The sequence below is a fragment of the Salmo salar genome, chromosome 27, assembly GCF_965601325.2.
Source record: "Salmo salar chromosome 27, fSalSal1, whole genome shotgun sequence".
Taxonomy (NCBI): domain Eukaryota; kingdom Metazoa; phylum Chordata; class Actinopteri; order Salmoniformes; family Salmonidae; genus Salmo; species Salmo salar.
Genome location: NC_138317.1, coordinates 23,210,001 through 23,232,562, shown reverse-complemented (window position 1 = coordinate 23,232,562; position 22,562 = coordinate 23,210,001). Strand labels below are relative to the sequence as shown.

The following is a 22,562-nucleotide window of genomic DNA, read 5'->3' as shown; positions in this document are numbered from 1 at the left end:
ATGGGAAAACATGTTTTTTTTATTAAGTTGAACATGTGGTCTTTATGACAGAATGTTAAAATTAAGTAAAATCAACAAAACAAAAAAAATGTCCAAGTTATACTTCTCAAAAAGGCACAGAATTGGTGGAAGGACCCCCCTGTTTCTGAGGAACACAAGGTAGAGAGAGCTACTGAATGATCATAGAATAAATGCACAGTATAATATACTTTCTTTAATTGATGCTCTTACCAGTTAAACTAAACACTTCCACAGTCACGTCCAGTTATAAATATAAAACAGATCATTACGTGGGGATACTAATATGTTTAGTATCATCATTGTGGTTTGCTCGCTGGAGAACCTCCAAGAGTAAACACTGTAGGCTTAGTCTACGTCAGGGAAACATATTGCTTTGTAATGCTACTCAACAGATGTTCAACAACAACGTGTCCGACACTATTCACTATAGCCCCGTGAGAGCACGGTTTGTTCAGCCGTCTGTTTCGCCAATCAAATATGTTTTGCAGGACATGAATGACAGTTTATGCTACTAACTCACATAGGGACTTCTCACTGACGCCATTGGCTGGTCATTGGGAGTATTGGAGCTGCAGAGGTAGACAAGCGTTTCTCAACCAGCTTTGTACTAGTTTACGTCAGTAGTGCTCCAAGGAGGAAGGATTACATAGTTTGCCTGTCCCTGGTTCAAAACAGGTTGAAGAACACTGAGGTAATAAAGCAACACCTCTGGAGTTTCCATGTGACCCTGCAAGTCTCACCTTTTAATATACCGGCGCTGGTGAGTGGCACAAATACCAGTCACTCAAATCCATGCAGACCATAACTTCATTTAAAAAGCTGGCTAATGATCAGGCAATAAAATAAATGTTAATGTCTGTATCTATATATGTAACGTATCTGTATCTATGTAATGTCGTAATGTTCAGGGACCACAATGGCAATAAGTGAGTTTTTTGTAATACCCCTGTCATGTAATTAAAATGTATGTACTGTGTGTGTTTTTTTAACAGGACAATAAAAATCAATCAAGTCAACAAAACCAGTGTTTGTAGCCAAGCCATTATTAATTAAAACCAGGAAAAGAACTTACTGACACCAACGGGTTCTTACCCACCGTTTGGGAAACACTGCCCATGGACACAGCAAGAGCCTCACACTATACTGTAAAACCCTTTTTTTTCCTCCCCAATTTCTTGTGATAGCCAATTGGTAGTTATAGTCTTGTCTCATCGCTGCAACTCCCCCCTATGAACTCGGGAGAGGCGAAGGTCGAGAGTCATGTGTCCTCCGAAACACAACCCTGCCAAGCCGCACTGCTTCTTGACACACACCCGGAAGCCAGCCGCACCAATGTGTCAGAGGAAACACCGTCCAGCTGGCGACCACAGTCAGTTTGCAGGAGCCCGGCCCGCCACAAGGAGTCGCTAGAGCGCAATGGGACAAGGAAATCCCGGCCCGCCAAACGCTCCCCTAACCCGGACGACGCTGGGCCAATTGTGGGCCGGCTGCGACACAGCCTGGGTCTGTAGTGATGCCTCAAACTGTGATGCAGTGCCTTAGACCGCTGTGCCACTCGGGAGGCCCCGGTTCATTAGTATCTTTATGAGGTTAGTGGAACACATCTCTGGCCATTCTTTATATTCTTCTCTATCTATTACCACGCTGTAGTAAAAATCTCTAGGCTAACACACAGGTCATAATCTGAACTATGCCTTTTGAAGAATGTGCATGGTCTTCCACCCCCCCCTCTGTCCTCTCTAGTTTGTCATAATATTCCAGAGCCTTTTAACCCGAATAGAAACGTCTCTGCCTGTGTTTGTGAGATTCGGTTACATCAGGTGCTACTGTATATTGACCCTCATTAAACCAGCAATAGGCTCCAGTGAACGGCCATCAAGTTATAGCCGAGAGAGAGAAGATCTAATTTTAGCATGTGTACGTGTGTCTGTAGATGAACTAAAACCAGTTGCTCTCCTGTGGGACGGTCAGTCTGCTCCGCCTGATATCAAAGGGAATACATGCCGACTCTGTTGCCATGGTGAGCGCAATTCAGCTTGGATGTCTCCTAATTGGAAAGCATGGATGGAGAGGAGAAAAGAGAGAGAAAAAAATGAATCGGATCATCATCATTAATAGGATGCAATTGTTCCTGGCCTAGTGCAGTGCTCGGGCTGTGGCAGTATCGATAGGCGAAGGGGGAGGAATCAGAAGAGGCTTGTGACAGTGGGGAGGGAGGGGGTTCATACAGATCAACGGAGGAGCCGTTCACTTAGATGATTGCCACTCACAGTAGAAAGGCTAGGCAGAGAAATCCTTGGAAGCTGAACGTACTGTACGCCACAGATCATTTACATACTCTGGGTCCTCCCTCTAGCTGTCAATGTTTTAACACCTCCCGTTCTGTGAAATAACTGGCAGTGTGAGTGCATTACAGTACCAGTGCTGTGAGGTACGAAGGCAGGGACACCTACTTCTGGCAGTAGGCGGGAGCTAGCCTTTTGTATAACGCTATAAAAACAAATGGAACTGTAAATGTCAATCTCCAATTTCATGCACCAAAAAGCAGCATTGCAGAATGGAATGAGGAGACCTAAAACTTGCTGCAGCTCTCCTCTGTCAGAAAAAACAACAGATGGACCTTAGAGAAAGTCGATTGGAAACCATATTTGTGACCTTGTGATCTCACATTCCTATGTCTATACTATACTTGGAATAGATCACGAGCATCTCTTGATCAACAATCAGTCATAACAGCACAATACTGCAGTGTGTCAGTACTTTTGATACATGATGGATGGCAATGCAATGGCAGCCGTTGAGGGGGACGTCAGGTCATCACTGAATGAGACTGCCTACAGTGAATATTTTCTTACTGTGCTTTGTCTGATAGCCTGCATTATGTCCACTTTCCACTAATCTCGTACCCAGACACTGCCGCCCAAATTCGTTGTGTAGCAATAGCCAGGGGAGGGGGTTAACTTCCACAAATAACTTTGCTGCTGGGTTAGATCAGTTGTAAAACTAAAAAACGAAACTCTAAAAAGGTTCAAGACACAGATAAGGGATTTCCTTCCTTTGAACTAGAAAAAAAGCTTCCCATCTCATTTATCCATATAAAATTATTTCTAATTAAAAAGCAAATTAATAATTGATTTATTCATTAGTGGAAGATGACATACTGTAAGAGTTAATAAAACTTCATCTCTAAAAATGGCCTTGAGAAAGAGACATCCCCCTGTAATTCATCATACTAATTATTTTCAAGTATTGCATCTGCTTTTCACTTCAGTCATGACTCGTGAGTCAAGTATTCAAGCATTGAAGAGTGTTTTGTACGTTTCCAATAAATTGATAGAAAGCCTGCATTTGTTCATATTAACTGACGTTCTTACCAGTCAATATTTACAGTAAAATACACTACTAGTACTTCATATGTAGTCTACCTCTCTATTCATATGTAGTCTACCTCCCACGGTCAAAACAACTGGGAGCTCAGCGAAAAAAAACTAGCACCAACTGGGAAAAATCGATTTAACGTTCATCCAACTCAGAATTCCAATTTGGGTATCCCGGCCTCTTTCTAGACCTCCGACTTTCCAACCTTAAGATCACTGACGTCATGTTTTGACCTCGTATTTTCAGTTCCCAGTTGTTTTGAACGCGGCAAAAAGGAATGTCTTCGTCTGATGTGGGTTACTCAGTCTGAGCTTTAACTCAGACTGAGCAACCCACATCCAGTGAGCCAGAGGGAATATTAAGAGGATAAGAGATCCCCCCCAAATCACCCTTCATACACAATCATTTCACGTCTCCCTCGGGTTGGCAATCACTTCACGTCTCCCTCGGGTTGGCAATCATTTCGGGTCTCCCTCGGGTTGGCAATCATTTCGGGTCTCCCTCGGGTTGGCAATCATTTCACGTCTCCCTCGGGTTGGCAATCATTTCACGTCTCCCTCGGGTTGGCAATCATTTCACGTCTCCCTCGGGTTGGCAATCATTCCACATCTCCCTCGGGCTGGCAATCATTTCACGTCTCCCTCGGGCTGGCAATCATTTCACGTCTCCCTCGGGCTGGCAATCATTTCACGTCTCCCTCGGGTTGGCAATCATTTCACGTCTCCCTCGGGTTGGCAATCATTTCACGTCTCCCTCAGGTTGGTTCAAGAACTCAATTTTTATTTTTCACAGAAGAGCGACTAGCACTGTTTATTGCTTTCACACATCGGAGTGGAGAAGAAGAGTAACAAAATGTGAAAGCTTATTCCCCCCATGTTTTACCCATTACCTCTGTCTCCCTTGAGATAATGTATGCATCCTAAATGGCAACCTATTCCCTATAGAGCACACACATATAGGTCCTGGTCAAAGGTGGTAGTGTGCAAGGGGAAATAGGGTGCCATTTGGGACATAGATAAGGCCAGATGTCCTTCCCCTCGATCACATCACTCCAGTCCTCTCCTTTTGTCCTACGGTACTGATGACATGTTGTTCACACAAAGCCCAAAACATTGAAGGCCATTTAACCTCACAATTTCTCTGAAAATCTCCATTGAAAGCTCTTTTTAGTCCATGACTAGGCTTTTTAATCTGTTTCCTGGAAACCAGCCACCACAGTATCTAGAATATATTTTACAGGGCTGAATGGATGAACCCCTTAACTACCAGGAAATACACAAAATTCGCTAATTGGATGCATTGCTGATTTAACAAGCAAAACTAAAGCACTTTCAGAAAGAGAGAGAAGATTATTGGAAATGTTAGATCATCACTCCTCCAATAAACAGTGCTAAATGGGGCTGTAGAATTACACCAGTGGCTCTTCAGTTACTGTATCCGCAATGACATTTTGCTCAGCCTGGGGTAACCCGGGAGTACCCCCTCATGTGCAATATATCAGTAGGCCTATGTTCCTATGCGTCTTCCCAAGTATCCCCTGGTTTATCCGTACCCCAGGTTGAGAACCTCTGAATTCCACCAATAAAAACTCTGTTTTGGAGGACAGAAAGTGCAAACCAGGGCTTTTGAGACCCAAATCAGTGACTGATGTTTATGCTCATGGTGGATCTTGAGAAATTACACTTTATGACCAACGAGCACAGCCTTCTACTACAATAAAGGCCTCGGGGCTAGAGCTGAACTGCCTGTGTAGACTGTATAAAGGTAATAACCCATAGCTTCTCCAGTGTAGCCTCCATGTGAGACAGTGCCACCTGCTGGTGATAAATAAACATACTGCTGTATTCAAGTACACAAAGCATATCTGTATTTGAATGATCAAAATGGAAACTTTGATCAGAATTGTATGATTGATGTTTGCATTACATGTCCCAATATAATATTGAGAACATTTTGAAACTGAAATACTAGGAATCTATAAAGAATCTGAAATCAACACAAAACCAGTAAGAAGTGAATCCTTCAGACAAGCTTTTCAGACACTGGCGAGACACAGCGACGCGTTAGTCCCCCCAAACCCAAAAGAGTTAGTGAGAGCTACCCGCCTGCCCTCTGTCTTCCACTGCTGTGCTGTGCAGGGCACATAGTTCAGGTCAAACTCTGGCTCGGTGCGGTCCAGGTTGAGGGTGGGTGGCAAAGTGCTGTGGTAACAGGCCAGGGCAGTGAAGGCTGCCTCTAGGGCCCCGGCAGCCCCCAGGAGATGCCCCGTGGCCCCTTTAGTGGAGGAGACAGCCAGGGCGGCGGCGTGCTGATGGAACAGTCTCTTGATGGCGGCGTTCTCTGCAGCGTCACCTAGTGGTGTAGAGGTGGCGTGTGCGTTCACGTACGTCACATGGGCTGGTTCCACACCGGCGTCTCGGAGTGCTGCAGACATGCACCTGGAAGAGATCAGGAGGGGAATGTAAATGGACTGCAAAAAAGTCATGACTTCAAATATGTTCACCATTTCATTTTAAAAAGTCAGAATCGTTTTGAAATAGGCTAAAAAAAATTACAAATATTTATCTTATGGTCAAGTTGATAGATAATGGTACAACCTACAGTACATCTCAATGGTTCCTTAACTCCTAACACAAATAGTAAGCACCTGGTGAAAGAGTGCTATAAACCCCATCCATGTCTACTACCTGAAGGCTCCGTCTCCATCAGCAGTGGGGGCTGTGATGTGGCTGGCGTCCCCTGACAGGCCGTACCCCAGCACCTCAGCATACACCCTGGCCCCCCTCCTCACAGCATGCTCCCACTCCTCCAGGAGCACCACCGCAGACCCTTCACCCATCACAAACCCATCCCGCTCTGGGTGGAAGGGCCGTGATGCCAGCCTGGGCTGGTCGTTCCAGTGGGTACTCAGAGCCCTTCAAGTAAAAGTTCAAGTTGAATTACTCACATAGTAGTCAATACAAACTGAAATCCATGATCATACAAATAGCATAGACATACGTCTTAATACATATGTAAAAATTGATCAAATGACAGACTAGATCTATGCTAACAACAATAACACAAACAAACAACAAAAATATCCTGGGATCGTCAAGCCTGACCTCGCCCTGGCGAACCCCGCGATTGACAGAGGTCCCACGCAGGCTTCTGTCCCACCCGCTACCATGGCGACGGCGTCTCCGTGGGCGATGAACCTGGCTGCGTCACCGAGGGCATGGGCTCCAGTGGTGCAGGCGGTGGAAACGGCGTGGTTGGGACCTTTCAGTTTGTGCTTGATGCTGATGTGACCGGCAGCCATGTTGACCAGGATACGAGGCACAAAGAAGGGGCTGACCTTGAATATAAATACAACTTTTATTAAATCTATCAAAATGTTTTATTTGCAGTCTGTTCTTATTTAATCCCAGGTTCTCAACCCTGCTCTGCAAATAGGACACACTCGTACCTACCAACCCTGCCACACACACACACATCTGAGAGATCGGAAGCACCACAGCACACTTCAGCGGACCCCATAACTGACCTTACTGTAACCTTTTGCTTGGAAGATGGCCGACGTCTTGGCGATCTCGTCCAGAGAAACCATGCCCATCCCCACCGCCACCCCTGTGGTCAGCTGCTCCTCAGGGCTGCTGGGATACCACCCAGAATCCTCCAGTGCCAGCTGGGCGGCACCGAGAGCCATGACAGTGGCTGGTGACATACTGTTGATCTCCCCACGTGTGGCAAATCTCTCATCCTTGAACTGGCCCTCTCCATCCCCTCGGGGCACCAGGGCTGCCACTTTACAGGGAACTGTCTTATACATCTCAGAGTGAAGGGCGACGATCCCACTGGCACCACTAATCAGCTGGTTCCAAGGTAGAGTAGTCCCTGTGCCGAGAGGAGAGACAAGTCCTATTCCAGTGATTGCTACTCTCCTCCTGGACGGATTCTTTCCACAGGTATAGTGTCTCAGATTGGGGATCGTTGAACAAACAGAAGTGCTCTTGTTGAGAAGTGTTCTGGTTGTGTGCTGTGAAGCCAAATATAACAGCAGCTTTGGCCAACACGATGACATGCTGTTGTTTTATTTCTCTGCTATCTACCACAGTGGATCCTGTGGTGTAGAGAAAAACAATAAACAGTTCAGCAGCATAACTCATTCTTGAGCCATACATACCACCAATCATGTCAATACAGTATGGTATGTACGTAGTACAAATGCTTTTATAAACTGGGTGGTTCGAGTCCTGAATGCTGATTAGCTGACAAGATTTGTACATAATGTTGCTGCTACCATCTCTTATGACCGAAAAGAGCTTCTGGACATCAGAACTAGGATTACTCACCTCAAATTGGACGAGGAGTTCTTCTTCAATGAGTCGGACGCGAGGGATATACTACGGACACCCGACCAGATCCCCGTGATTCGCTGAAAAATGAAACGTAGGTTATGCGGAAAGAGATCAGGATGCCTTGAGGATCAGGTGACGAGTGGCTAATCTGCCCTTGCCTTCCGTTCTGCTAGCTAACATTCAATCGCTGGAAAATAAATGGGATGAACTGAAAGCACGTATATCCTACAAATGGGACATTAATAACTGTAATATCTTATGTTTCACCGAGCCGTGGCTGAACGACAACATTAAGAACATACAGCTGGCAGATTATACACTATCGGCAGGACAGAACAGAACAGCAGCCTCTGGTCAGACACGGGGCGCCTACGCATATTTGTAAACAATAGCTAGTGCACGATATCTAAGGAAGTCTCAAGGTTTTGATCGCCTGAGGTAGAGTATCTCATGATAAGCTGTAGACCACACTATCTACCTAGAGTTTTCATCTGTATGTTTTGTAGCTGTCTACATACCACCACAGACCAAGGCTGGCACTAAAACCGCACTCAATGAGCTGAAATCCACCATAAGCAAACAGGAAACCGCTCATTCAGGCGCGGCGCTCCTAGTGGCCGGGAACTTTAATGCAGGGAAAATCTGTTTTACCAAATTTCTATCAGCATGTTAAATGTGCAACCAGAGGGGGAAAAAACTCCACACACAGACGCGTACAAAGTAGAGGTCGACCGATTAATCGGAATGGCCGATTAATTAGGGCCGATTTCAAGTTTTCATAACAATCGGTAATCGGTATTTTTGGCCACCGATTTGCCGATTTATTTATTTAATTTTCACAAAATTATAATAATTTTTTTACACCTTTATTTAACTAGGCAAGTCAGATTAAGAACACATTCTTATTTTCAATGACAGCCTAGGAACGGGGGTTAACTGCCTTGTTCAGGGGGGATTCGTTTTTGCAAGCTTCGGTTACTAGTCCAATGCTCTAACCACCTGCCTTACATTGCACTCCACGAGGAGCCTGCATGGCAGGCTGACTACCTGTTATGCGAGGGCAGCAAGAAGCCAAGGTAAGTTGCTAGCTAGCATTAAACTTATCTTATAAAAAAACGATAAATCTTAACATAATCACTAGTTAACTACACATGGTTGATGATATTACTAGTTTATCTAACGTGTCCTGCGTTGCATATAATCGATGCGGTGCCTGTTAATTTCTCATTGAATCACAGCCTACTTCGACAAACGGGTGTTGATTTAACAAGCGCATTTGCGAAAAAAACACTGTCGTTGCACCAATGTATCTAACCATAAACATCAATGCCTTTCAAATCAATACACAAGTATATATATTTTTAAACCTGCATATTTAGTTAATATTGCCTGCTAACATGAAATTGTGTCACATCTCTAGCGTTCATTGCACACAGAGTCAGAGTATATGCAACAGTTTGGGCCGCTTGGCTCGTTGCGAACTAATTTGCCCGAATTTTACGTAATTATGATATAACATTGAAGGTTGTGCAATGTAACAGGAATATTTACACTTAGGGATGCCACCCGTTAGATAAAATACGGAACGAGATGATAGTTTCCGGATTCGACCATATTAATGACCTAAGGCTCGTATTTCTGTGTGTTTATTATATTATAATTAAGTCTATGATTTGATAGAGCAGTCTGACTGAGCGGTGGTAGGCACCAGCAGGCTCGTAAGCATTCATTCAAACAGCACTTTCGTGCATTATGCCAACAGCCCTTCGCTGTGCTTCAAGCATTGCGCTGTTTATGACTTCAACCCGGGGTGCGCGCTAACCCCGCTAACTAGCTAGCCATTTCACATCGGTTACACAAGCCTCATCTTGGGCGTTGATAGGCTTGAAGGGGTGGGTATAATTTGTGGAACGTTCCAACAGGAATCTGTTCCAAAAAACGTATAGTAATAGGTTGCCAACCAACAACGCATACAAAGTAGCAACGCATACAAACCTAGCTAACTAGCTGCCGAATAGGCATCAACTCACCACGTAGCTTATTCTTAATGTTTGTCCATAGGCAACCAGAGTGAGGACCGACATTTTTCGGAATAAACGTGATAAGTGAAAAACGCAATGAAATAGACCACTCACTACCCGGTATCTTATTCTGCCGCTATACAACTTTGTATGCGTTGTTTTTTGGCAACATTGTTATTTCTGAAGTTTTTCGAATAGATTCCTGTTGGAACGTTCACAAATTATACCCACCCCTTCAAGCCTATCAACTCCCAAGATGAGGCTCGTGTAACCGATGTGAAATGGCTAGCTAGTTAGCGGGGTGCGCGCTAATAGCGTTTCAAATGTCACTCGCTCTGAGACTTGGAGTAGTTGTTCCCCTTGCTCTGCATGGGTAACGCTGCTTCGAGGGTGGCTGTTGTCGATGTGTTCCTGGTTCGAGCCCAGGTAGGGGCGAGAAGAGGGACGGAAGCTATACTGTTACACTGGCAATACTAAAGTGCCTATAAGAACATCCAATAGTCAAAGGTATATGAAATACAAATCGTATAGAGAGAAATAGTCCTATAATTCCTATAATAACTACAACCTAAAACTTCTTACCTGGGAAAATTGAAGACTCATGTTAAAAGGAACCACCAGCTTTCATATGTTCCCATGTTCTGAGCAAGGCACTTAAATGTTAGATTTCTTACATTGCACTTTTACTTTCTTCTCCAACACTTTGTTTTGCATTATTTAAATCAAATTGAACATGTTTCATTATTTATTTGAGGTTAAATTGATTTTATTGATGTATTATGTTAAGTTAAAGTAAGTGTTCATTCAGTATTGTTGTAATTGTCATTATTACAAATATATAAATATAAAAAAATATATATAAAAAAATTTAACAAACAAAATCGGCCGATTAATCGGTATCGGCTTCTTTGGTCCTCCAATAATTGGTAGCCGATGTGAACAAAACCTTTAAACAGGTCAACAATCACAAAGCCACTGGGCCAGACGGATTACCAGGCCGTGTACTCAAAGCATGCACGGCCCAACTGGAAAGTGTCTTCCCTCACATTTTCAACCTCTCCCTGACCGAGTCTGTAATACCGACACATTTCAAGCAGACCACCATAGTCCCTGTACCCAAGGAAGCAAAGGTAACCTGCCTAAAGGATTCTGGGACGAAACACCTCCCTCTGCAACTGGATCCTGGACTTCCTGACGGGCCACCCCCAGGTGGTAAGAGTAGGCAACAACACGTCTGCCACGCTGATCCTTAACACTGGGGCCCCTCAGGGGTGTGTACTTAGTCCCCTCCTGTATTTCCTGTTCACCCACGACTGCGTGGCCAAACACGACTCCAACACCATCATTAAGTTTGCTGACGACACAACAGTGGTAGGCCTGATCACAGACGAGACGGCCTATTATAGGGAGGTGGTCAGAGAACTGGCAGTGTGGTGCCAGGTCAACAACCTCTCCCTCAATGTGAGCAAAACAAAGGAGCTGATCATGGACTACAGGAAAAGGCGACCCGAACAGGCCCCCATTAACATTGACGGGGCTGTAGTGGAGCGGGTCGAGAGTGTCAAGTTCCTTGGTGTCCACATCCCCAACGAACTATCATGGTTCAAACATACCAAGACAGTTGTGAAGAGGCCACGACAAAACCTTTTTCCCCTCAGGATACTGAAAAGATTTGGCATAGGACCCCAGATCCTCAAAAGGTTCTACAGCTGCACCATCGAGAGCATCCTGACCGGTTGCATCACCGCCTGGTATGGCAACTGTTTGGCATCTGACCGTAAGGCGCTACAGAGGGTAGTACGAACAGACAAGTACTTCACTGGGGCCAAGCTTCCTGCCATCCAGGACCTTTATACCAGGCGGTGTCAGAGGAAAGCCCATAACATTGTCAGAGACTCCAGTCACCCAAGTTATAGACTGTTCTCTCTGCTACCGCACGGCAAGCGGTAGCAGAGTGCCAAGTCTAGGACCAAAAGGCTTCTATCCCCAAGCCATAAGACTGCTGAACAACTAATACAATCACCACCGGACAATTTACATTGACCCCCCCCACCTCCCTTTTGTACACTGCTGCTACTCGCTGTTTATTATGTATGCAGTCACTTCACCCCCACCTACATGTACAAATTACCTTAACTAACCTGTACTCCCGCACACTGACTCGGTACCCCCTGTGTATAGCCTCGTTATTGTTATTCTTGTGTTACTTTATTATTATTTTCTATAAATGTTTTATTTTTGTCTACTTGGTAAATATTTTCATAACTCTTCTTGAACTGCACCGTTGGTTAAGGGCTTGTAAGTAAGCGTTTCACGTTAAAGTCTACACTTGTTGTATTCGGCGCATGTGACAAATAGTTTGATTTTATTTGGTTGCACTAATTGCACTGTTTTGTCCACATAACCTGGTTCAAACATTAACGGCAATACCCAGGAAAAAGGCGCAGTGACGCTGAAACGTTGGTGGTTAACCCAATAAATTACTGGGAGATTATACATAGTGTGCGACTTATTGTTTTTAGAACTGATTCCTCACCACATGACAACAAACTCCAAGCGTCCAATTTGTCTAACTATGAAATAAACCTCATTGAATCATCTATTTGCCACTTACCTTGTGAACGCTATGATAGATAGCTCAAGTGATTACGAATATAGTCATTATACCTCTGAAATCCTCTGCAAATAAAAAAATAAGTCTTGTTCACACACTCACAAAATCCATGCAACTAACGAACTGAGTTCCTTTCAGGGGGAAGCTATCCAATTGCCTGCTCCCATACATTTCTCAGAGAAATGTAGATTACAATTTTTCCATAACAGAATATTATCAATAGATAGATTCAAGGAAAGTGTATTTTATTAAATATCATTAGCTGATTTTGCAGTAAATTTGATTATTGAATAGTTATAATTTGTTCAGGCATTGCAAAGGCATCTATTTTGATTGGAGGTTGCTGTTGCTCAGGGTTGCCAGGTTCGGCTGCTTTTGTAGCACAAATGAGTACTCAAAACCCGCCATAAGGCCTGAAAACTAGGCCCTTTTTCCAATAACGTAGTCGAACGAGTTAAGAAGGAATATCGACTTCCCTTCTAACGACCTAAAAAGCTACATTTGGTTTGCCATCAAAATAATTAGTATTGCTAGATAATGTAACTAATAAAGGAATCTGAATATGTCGCAATAGAAAAGATAAATCAGCTTTATTAAACTTTTAAAAACGATTGTTAGGCTATTTTCTGGCAATTGTGCTGTGACGTTAAGACTACAAACCGTTATAAATGGCCTATTTGCGAGATTGACTTGTCGTTTAATTTCATTGTAGCGTCAAACCCAAGAAGACTCGAGGCTGTAATCGCTTCCAAGGATGCTTCAACAAAGTACCGAGTAAAGGGTCTGAATACTTATGTAAATGTGATATTTCAATTTGTTATTTTTAATACATTTTCAAAAATGTCTAAAAACCTGTTTTTACTTTGTCATTATTGGGTATTGTGTATTGAGGAAAAAATATTTAATACATTTTAGAATAAGGCTGTAACATAACAATGTGGAAAAAGTCAAGGGGTCTGAATACTTTCCGAATGCACTGTATGTGAAAACATGTATTATGCTTCACTTGTTATGAGCATATACCTTATGAAATGTGTGCAGAGACCTCTCACCTGGTACGTTAGATTGTAAACATACACGAACTGTCATTCAAGAGGCATGTTAAATGTAATTTTTAAACTAGATTTGATTTGCTTAAGAGATGGGGGACAGGACCAGGGACTGCCCCATTGGTGAGATATACAGCTGTTTTTCTGAGTCAAATAACTGCTTACTTCATTGCATGTTTGATGACCAACTGGGATCACTGATACGAAAATGTTTGCACACATAACTGTAGTTGCTTTGACTGTAGTCGCTTTGACTGTATTTGCTTTCACTATAGTTGTTTTGGATGATAGTGAAAATTGCATATATTATTACTGTATCTTATTATTCACTTTAATGGTTCTTGGAGTCTTTGAACTTTGAGTTCAATGGAGGAAACTGCTTTTTTTAAACAATGGGTTTGTGTTCCTCTCTCTTTCTCTCCCAGGCTGCTGTAGCAGAGTTTGTGTTTGTTCCGTGTGGGAGAGTATTTCATCTGCAGGACAACTCCACCAAGGATCACTACTGCAGGGTGTCCAGTGACAATGAGGACATCCAGGGACAAGACTGTGTGGAGGAAAGTGTGTTCAGGAAGCTGAAGAATGACTGGCAGATGGTTTGTTTTCATCCATGTTATAAACGATAAGATGCCATGCTCTTAATGATTCAATGCAGTTCTTATATTGACACATCAATAGGATACTTTGTGTTGCTTTTCTGTCTTTTTTCTATTGGTCAGTCTTTGTGATTGTTAAAGCAAGGGCATTACTTTTTAGCAGAAATAATCATCAATTATTTATTGAGCATTTATCAATCTATCCAAACTTTGGATATGTTGCTTCTATAGGATATGTGTATATCAACTGTAAATGTTTCCATATTTATGCTGTCTTTTTCCTGTCAGTAAATGCACGTTATGTCCTGTCAGGTGTATCTAGCTCGTACAGAGGGCTCATCATCAGGGAACATCAGATGGAAATTGGACTGTGCTCCTGTAGGGATGAAGATAAAGACTGTCTCAGTCAGAACATGCAGCCAGACCTTTCACTCTGGAACCGGCCGCTGGGGTCTGCAGTCTGGACAGAACACAACATCGTTCTCAGGAGGTGGATGTATGATTGATAGATTTTTGTCTGGTTTATGTGACCCATACCTTTCAGGATTAAGTTGGAAGCCTTTTTTCAAATTCAATTTAAAGTGCAAATTGTAAACTGGTACTTAGTGATTTGTGAATGTAATAGAGATATATTATGATTTCATAGTCAGAGAGCTGTGACGTTGATTTGCATGTGCACTTAACTGATCAGCATTGTTTTCTTCCTTATCTTGCGTAACAACAGCTAAACAGTTTTAATGTTTTGCCACGTTTTTTAACACAAACAGGGAGATGCATTCTGTTCCGGGTCTTTCTTGATCCTTGGAGCTGGTCATGGAGGCGGAGCTACCCGGAGGAGAGGGAGAGTCGTCATGGCAACACTCCCAGATGTTCCGGCGGGCTTTGAATGAGCCGAAGGAATCCTCGTTTGAAATCCTCGTCAAGATGGAGGAGGACTACGCTTAATGAGTGTGTTCGATCGCTTTGAGCAAGGTGCTACGTTGGTTTGCTAATCTTAATAAAGCAATGAGTAGTTATTTTGGGATGCAACATGATGTATAGATCAGTGATTCTGCTCAGTGCCTAGCTCAAGATAATCACCTTGAATACACCGACTCTGTGCATAGTCATGTACAGTGAGGGAAAAAAGTATTTGATCCCCTGCTGATTTTGTACGTTTGCCCACTGACAAAGAAATGATCAGTCTATAACTTTAATGGTAGGTTTATTTGAACAGTGAGAGACAGAATAACAAGAACAAAAAATCCAGAAAAACGCATGTCAAAAATGTTATAAATTGATTTGCATTTTAATGAGGGAAATAAGTATTTGACCCCCTCTCAATCAGAAAGATTTCTGGCTCCCAGGTGTCTTTTATACAGGTAACGAGCTGAGATTAGGAGCACACTCTTAAAGGGAGTGCTCCTAATCTCAGTTTGTTACTTGTATAAAAGACACCTGTCCACAGAAGCAATCAATCAATCAGATTCCAAACTCTCCACCATGGCCAAGACCAAAGAGCTCTCCAAGGATGTCAGGGACAACATTGTAGACCTACACAAGGCTGGAATGGGCTACAAGACCATCGCCAAGCAGCTTGGTGAGAAGGTGACAACAGTTGGTGCGATTATTCGCAAATGGAAGAAACACAAAAGAACTGTCAATCTTCCTCGGCCTGGGGCTCCATGCAAGATCTCACCTCGTGGAGTTGCAATGATCATGAGAACAGTGAGGAATCAGCCCAGAACTACACGGGAGGATCTTGTCAATGATCTCAAGGCAGCTGGGACCATAGTCACCAAGAAAACAATTGGTAACACACTACGCCGTGAAGGACTGAAATCCTGCAGCGCCCGCAAGGTCCCCCTGCTCAAGAAAGCACATATACATGCCCGTCTGAAGTTTGCTAATGAACATCTGAATGATTCAGAGGACAACTGGGTGACAGTGTTGTGGTCAGATGAGACCAAAATGGAGCTCTTTGGCATCAACTCAACTTGCCATGTTTGGAGGAGGAGGAATGCTGCCTATGACCCCAAGAACACCATCTCCACCGTCAAACATGGAGGTGGAAACATTATGCTTTGTGGGTGTTTTTCTGCTAAGGGGACAGGACAACTTCACCGCATCAAAGGGACGATGGACGAGGCCATGTACCGTCAAATCTTGGGTGAGAACCCCCTTCCCTCAGCCAGGGCATTGAAAATGGGTCGTGGATGGGTATTCCAGCATGACAATGACCCAAAACACACGGCCAAGGCAACAAAGGAGTGGCTCAAGAAGAAGCACATTAAGATCCTGGAGTGGCCTAGCCAGTCTCCAGACCTTAATCCCATAGAAAATCTGTGGAGGGAGCTGAAGGTTCGAGTTGCCAAACGTCAGCCTCGAAACCTTAATGACTTGGAGAAGATCTGCAAAGAGGAGTGGGACAAAATCCCTCCTGAGATGTGTGCAGACCTGGTGGCCAACTACAAGAAACATCTGACCTTTGTGATTGCCAACAAGGGTTTTGCCACCAAGTACTAAGTCATGTTTTGCAGAGGGGTCAAATACTTATTTCCCACATTAAAATGCAAATTATTTTATCACATTTTTGACATGTGTTTTTCTGGATTTTTTTGTTGTTATTCTGTCTCTCACTGTTCAAATAAACCTACCATTAAAATGATGGCCTTCCCTGTAGCTCAGTTGGTAGAGCATGGTGTTTGCAACACCAGGGTTGTGGGTTCGATTCCCATGGGGGGACAGCACAGGAAAAAAAATATATGGCTCAACAATATATGAAATGTATGCATTCACTACTGTAAGTCGCTCTGGATAAGAGCGTCTGCTAAAATGACTTAAATGTAAATCATTTCTTTGTAAGTGGGCAAACGTACAAAATCAGCAGGGGATCAAATACTTTTCCCCCCCACTGTATAGTGTGTATATTCATAGGCATCTTGGTGCTTATGAGATAAACGGAGGAGTAGTAGTTTGGTGATATTGTTTGTGGGTATGGATGGATGGATGGTAAGGTAGTCCAATAATAATTCGGGATCTGTGTGTCTTGAATCAATAATCTTGTATTGATTACAGATCTTGTAATGATGCTGCTTGGATATTTACTGCCAGTGATGTCGTGAGACCCAGACCCAGCTTCTGTATAACACAAAAGCCTTTGTTATCTAGACTGTCTCTGCCAAAAGAGGAGTTACTTACTTGACTTAATCCTCTTTGAACCTTTGGGAGCACATGGCGTCCACCATGGCTTTCCACCTCAAAGGGGACTATGGATTAGTATGGCCTGGCTGCAACTCCCTGCCATAACAAGGTTCTGGCTCCTGACACAGAATAGGGATATATGACCTGTGAGCCTAAAGTCCATCTGCTATGGAGTTTCCACTCGTCTTTTGAAGAAACCAATATGTGTAATTGTTAAATGTAATGTTTGAATGGACACCAGAAAGCCATGTAACTATTGATACGTTTTTATGTCTGTATCCACTTATGGTTATGGGTATACCGGTATTCTACATTTATTTGTGGTAAACGCATGTATTAGTCACATGCACCGAATACCAGAGGTGTAGACCTTAGAGTGAAATGCTTACTTACAAGCCCCAAACCAACAATGCAGTTTAAAAAAAAATATGGATAAGAATAAGAAATAAACGTAACAAGTAATTTAAGAGCAGCAGTAAAATAACAAGAGCAAGACTATATACAGTGGGATACCGGTACAGAGTCTATGTGCGGGGGCACCGGTTAGTTGAGGTAATATGTACACGTGGGTACAGTTATTCAAGTGACTATGCATAGATGACAACAACAGAGAGTAGCAGCTGTGTAAAAGAGGGGGAGGGGGCAATGCAAATAGTCTCGGTAGCCATTTGATTGGATGTTCAGGAGTCTTATGGCTTGGGGGTAGAAGCTGTTTAGAAGCCTCTTGGACCTAGACTTGGTGCTCCGGTACCGCTTGCCGTGCGGTAGCAGAGGGAACAGTCTATGACTAGGGTGGTTGGAGTCTTTGACAATTTTTAGGGCCTTCTTCTGACACCGCCTTGTATAGAGTATACACTAACCTTGTATACACTACCCTCTGTAATGCCTTGCGGTCGGAGGCCGAGCAGTTGCCATACCAAGCAGTGATGCAACCAGTCAGGATGCTCTCGATGGTGCAGCTGTTGAACCTTTTGAGGATCTGGGGACCCATGCCAAATCTTTTCAGTCTCCTGAGGGGGAATAGGTTTTGTCGTGCCCTCTTCACGACTGTCTTGATGTGCTTGGACCATGTTAGTTTGTTGGTGATGTGGACACCAAGGAACTTGAAGCTCTCAACCTGCTCCACTGCAGCCCCGTTGATGAGAATGGGGGCGTGCTCAGTCCTCTTTTTCCTGTCATCCACAATCATCTCCTTTGTCTTTATCACATTGAGGGAGAGGTTGTTGTTTGGAGTTAATGTGTTCTTGTTCAAATATGTAAATTGTGCAATCGGTATAATAAATGTATTTTTTTTACAGATTAAATGTGGTTTCATACACAGTTTATGCCTGGACGACATGGGTGCCTTGGTAAGAAAAAGTTCTGCTGTTAGTGTGTTTCTACTTCCACCTACTGGTTACAAATTGCAAGTACATGTATCTTTTCATTGGCTGAATTACCGGCGCCTCGAAAAGCGAGCACCGGATTGGTGGGTTACGCTGTTGGGATTGTCGCCGTGCGGATGGTGGAGCCGGATGGAGGCAGGCGGCGGTGTTTTTATTTCTGAATGAACATTTAGGGTATTAAATTACAGCCGTATTAAAAAACAATTTTATTTATACATTATTTCAATTGATTTTGTACTACATGAAATGTGAAACTATTTAACGTTTGGATTTTGTACAGTAATTTATAAATCTAGGCAAGTAGCAAGCAAGCTTTGTTGAGGATTTCAGGCCTAGTTCTAACCACCGCTCGTCGATTTTAACAATAGCCGCGATACACTCCCTCTTCCGGAACTATTTTGACAGACATTTTTCAACTGGTACGAACACAGAAAATATCTCAATGTGGTCCGTTGACTGAAATAATTCCTGAGTTTATGGACTATATTGTATGCAGGACTTTTCAGTATTTTATCTGCTAGTAGCATCACGAAAATTTAGGGAAACAAAAGGAAGATGTCCAACGGCGCAGCAGGAAGCGGGGGTCTGACTTGGGTGGTAAGTTACTATTTTGTTAGAATGTTGGATTACTGGACAGACTTACTTTATCGCTCCAGGTAGCGTTCATCATTTTACCACGATGCACGAGAGAAATTCCAGTTTGTCACGAGCTGGACATTCTAAAATGGCCAGTGATGATGCTAACTAGCCAGCAGCTAATACACCCCTTTAAACTAGCATGCGCCTTTTAAAGACGGGCCATACTTTGGTATATTCATTTAGCTATGATTGCCCGGCACAAATACAATCACAGATTGGTCCAACAACGTCAGAAGATACATTGTTTTTTGTAAACATGATGATGTCATTAGGCAACATTGCTTTCCTGCAAGGCACGGGTGAATGAGCCACTTGGCCAATGGCAATGCCCCAAAAAGTTCTTTGTTGCAATACACGTCAAGTGTGATTGATAGTCAGTTTGCATATTTTGCATGCAAGCCGTTTGAATATAGAATCTTAAATGTGTCTCAAAATACAGTTATTCGTAGGTAGCCTAATCTATATTAAAAAAATATGCTTACATATTCCTTAAATGTATTTGCACGACATTTGGCCAGCTAGCTATAGCAGCTTCCAGCCTGTAAATGTAGCCGCACAATTTGGGACCTGTGCGAAGCTAGTCACATAAGGATTTAGCCACAATAGTGGAATTTGCAGTTCGTCTTCAAAATAAAAGTCCACCATTGAAAGTGATTCAAACGGATGCAAATAGTGGAATCATGCCATATTTGGTCTAGAAATTAAACAAAAGAAAGTTAATTTGACAAATGTTTTTGGTTGACTTTAGAATTGCATTGGGGGCATACCTGCATGCACTGTACAGCCTAAGCTATTGATGTTGTACCCATGAAATGGGGAATCAGCTTACTCAGTGACACTCACAGAACACAACTGTCTAGAGATTACATAAATATTAGCATCTTCGCTCTTATGGCAGGACTTTGTGGGAAATCACCTTTCCAGTCAGTCTATTTTGTGTATTACATGCTGACCACACCGCTCGCGTTCCAAAATAAATGTACACGTGCATGTTATACAATCATTGCACCCACACTGCTCGTGAGCATCTGCGTAGCCAGGCGCTAAAATACAACTTGGTTCTATTTGTGACGCTTGATGGGCTGCAAGTCCCGCCTCTCCCATCTCCTCATTGGTTTTTAGGAGTATATACCCACGTGGGTGATGAAAGATTAACTGACGTCCAAACTCCAGTCCAGTTGGTAGTTGTAATGCACCTTAAAGTTGGTTGCCAGCTGGCATATAAAGTCCAAAGAAAGTCAGTGAAAAAAGTAACGCTCCCTATCATTTCAAAGCATTTTTCTGAAAAAGGTGGGTACAAGGCATTTACCCTCCACTAGGCCTACACCACTGCCGGTAGCCTACCCTCTCAGCCAAGGCAGTTTTAACACATGGACACACAGAATAGGGAGCCTACATTCAATATAATAAATTAGTTGAATCAAAACACGTTTTACACCCTGCTTCATGAGTTAATGCCTGAAGTCTTCACATCCTCCGTGAGACGCAGGCAGGGATGCCGTCTCGAGGTCATGCAGGATTCTTTCAGATCGTTTAAGCAACCAAGATTAGGTTCTTAGCAGACAGAGTATTTAATTCTCTCTATTGCTTTTTGTAGTACCTCTATTATGCGTGGGAATACTTGGAGCTGGTGTTTTTAGTCTTTTATGTCCAACAACTTACAAAAATATATATTATTTTAAAGTAGTTATTTTTGCTCAGAACTTGGGGTGGGATATAAAATCCCCTGCGGCCCAAATTGTTCCCGCAGGCTGCCAGTTGGGGAACCCTGATTTCTATTTTCCCATGCTTGCAATATTTACATTTTTATTTGATAAAGTTTGCTCCTCAGGCACTGTCACTTTTATGGCCTCTCCTTAGGTGCAATCTTAAGTATTTAACAATGAGATCCACTGCCTTAAACAATGGTGTCTTCTGTGTGCGTGTGTGCTGGGCAACTAGCCTAACCAAGTAAACCTTCCAAGTTGCAACCAACCCACTAATCGAGCAACCAACCAAATCGTAAAGGAGCATTGAAGGAAAAAATTGAGGTTACGCTGGACTAGTCGGACTATCCAAACAGAAGTGGGGGAAAAAACGGCTACTGCTGTGCCTTTTCTAATGGGCAGCTCTGATAATCAGCTGCTAGTGCCTGCAGATACAGAGTTCAATTATTTATCTTTAGTGTAATTTTTAACAAAGTTGTGCACATGTGTCTAATACCAGACCCTCTTTGATAAGAAGAATGCTGCCAAAAAGAGGGAGGAGGAGGCAGCAGCAGCCGCGGCGGCTGCGAACGGCAGGGGTGATGGGGGCAAGGCGGAGGGAGGAGGTGGAGGAGCCAAGAAGAAGGGAGGAGATAAGATGTCAGTGGAGAGGGTGTACCAGAAGAAGACCCAGCTGGAGCACATCCTACTGAGGCCCGACACCTACATCGGCTCTGTGGAACCGGTCACCCAGGTGGGTTAGGTTCATCATGTCTGTAGACGTCTAGCTTGTGTTCAGGAGGGTGCAACAGAAAACAAAATTGTGCTCCAACATTTTTGGGGGCGGGTAACGTCTTCCTGTTTCACTCCTGTTTTGTGCCTACAGAAGACTCATTTTCTAAACACCATTAGTCACAACAACATCCAGTTCTGTACCTAGATCTAACAGAGAACCGGTCACCACAACATCCAGTTCTGTACCTAGATCTAACAGAGAACCGGTCACAACAACATCCAGTTCTGTACCTAGATCTAACAGAGAACCGGTCACAACAACATCCAGTTCTGTACCTAGATCTAACAGAGAACCGGTCACAACAACATCCAGTTCTGTACCTAGATCTAACAGAGAACCGGTCACAACAACATCCAGTTCTGTACCTAGATCTAACAGAGAACCGGTCACCACAACATCCAGTTCTGTACCTAGATCTAACAGAGAACCGGTCACCACAACATCCAGTTCTGTACCTAGATCTAACAGAGAACCGGTCACCACAACATCCAGTTCTGTACCTAGATCTAACAGAGAACCGGTCACCACAACATCCAGTTCTGTACCTAGATCTAACAGAGAACCGGTCACCACAACATCCAGTTCTGTACCTAGATCTAACAGAGAACCGGTCACCACAACATCCAGTTCTGTACCTAGATCTAACAGAGAACCGGTCACCACAACATCCAGTTCTGTACCTAGATCTAACAGAGAACCGGTCACCACAACATCCAGTTCTGTACCTAGATCTAACAGAGAACCGGTCACCACAACATCCAGTTCTGTACCTAGATCTAACAGAGAACCGGTCACAACAACATCCAGTTCTGTACCTAGATCTAACAGAGAACCGGTCACAACAACATCCAGTTCTGT

The 22,562-nt window shown here is 43.4% G+C and overlaps 3 protein-coding genes across 10 annotated transcripts in view; 2 read left to right on the top strand and 1 right to left on the bottom strand.

Moving 5' to 3' along the window:
- Positions 1-4,158: 4,158 nt before the first annotated feature.
- On the bottom strand, positions 4,159-13,054 carry oxsm (3-oxoacyl-ACP synthase, mitochondrial). 2 transcript variants are annotated; one of them, XM_014177899.3, is made up of 6 exons: positions 13,035-13,054; positions 7,734-7,816; positions 6,926-7,501; positions 6,504-6,736; positions 6,087-6,314; positions 4,159-5,837 (listed from the first exon to the last, which is right to left on the bottom strand). In XM_014177899.3, the coding sequence occupies exons 3-6, from the start codon at positions 7,460-7,462 to the stop codon at positions 5,435-5,437; spliced, it is 1,401 nt and encodes a 466-aa protein (XP_014033374.3). In that variant the 5' UTR covers positions 7,463-7,501; positions 7,734-7,816; positions 13,035-13,054; the 3' UTR covers positions 4,159-5,434. The 2 variants fall into 2 exon arrangements, with proteins under 2 accessions (XP_014033374.3, XP_014033371.3); XM_014177896.3 differs by lacking the exon at positions 13,035-13,054 and adding an exon at positions 12,375-12,527.
- On the top strand, positions 12,815-18,503 carry LOC106588674 (transposable element Tcb1 transposase). 3 transcript variants are annotated; one of them, XM_082970121.1, is made up of 5 exons: positions 12,815-13,169; positions 13,498-13,546; positions 13,849-14,016; positions 14,329-14,512; positions 14,784-18,503. In XM_082970121.1, exon 5 carries the CDS (start codon positions 15,499-15,501, stop codon positions 16,519-16,521), a length of 1,023 nt encoding a protein of 340 aa, XP_082826247.1. In that variant the 5' UTR covers positions 12,815-13,169; positions 13,498-13,546; positions 13,849-14,016; positions 14,329-14,512; positions 14,784-15,498; the 3' UTR covers positions 16,522-18,503. The 3 variants fall into 3 exon arrangements, with proteins under 3 accessions (XP_082826247.1, XP_045565167.2, XP_082826246.1); XM_045709211.2 differs by lacking the exon at positions 13,498-13,546; XM_082970120.1 differs by having other exon boundaries at positions 12,815-13,546; positions 14,329-14,506.
- A 175-nt stretch (positions 18,504-18,678) lies between these two features.
- Positions 18,679-22,562, top strand: part of LOC106588671 (DNA topoisomerase 2-beta) — a 32,328-nt gene continuing 28,444 nt past the window's right edge. For 4 of the 5 annotated variants that reach the window (XM_014177893.3, XM_014177892.3, XM_014177890.3 and 1 more), the window contains exons 1-2: positions 18,679-19,181; positions 21,429-21,662. In XM_014177893.3, coding sequence (XP_014033368.3) covers positions 19,140-19,181; positions 21,429-21,662 — 276 coding nt within the window. In that variant the 5' untranslated portion in view covers positions 18,679-19,139. The remainder of the gene's footprint in view (positions 19,182-21,428; positions 21,663-22,562) is intronic. The other variant, XM_014177891.3, reaches the window with a different exon arrangement.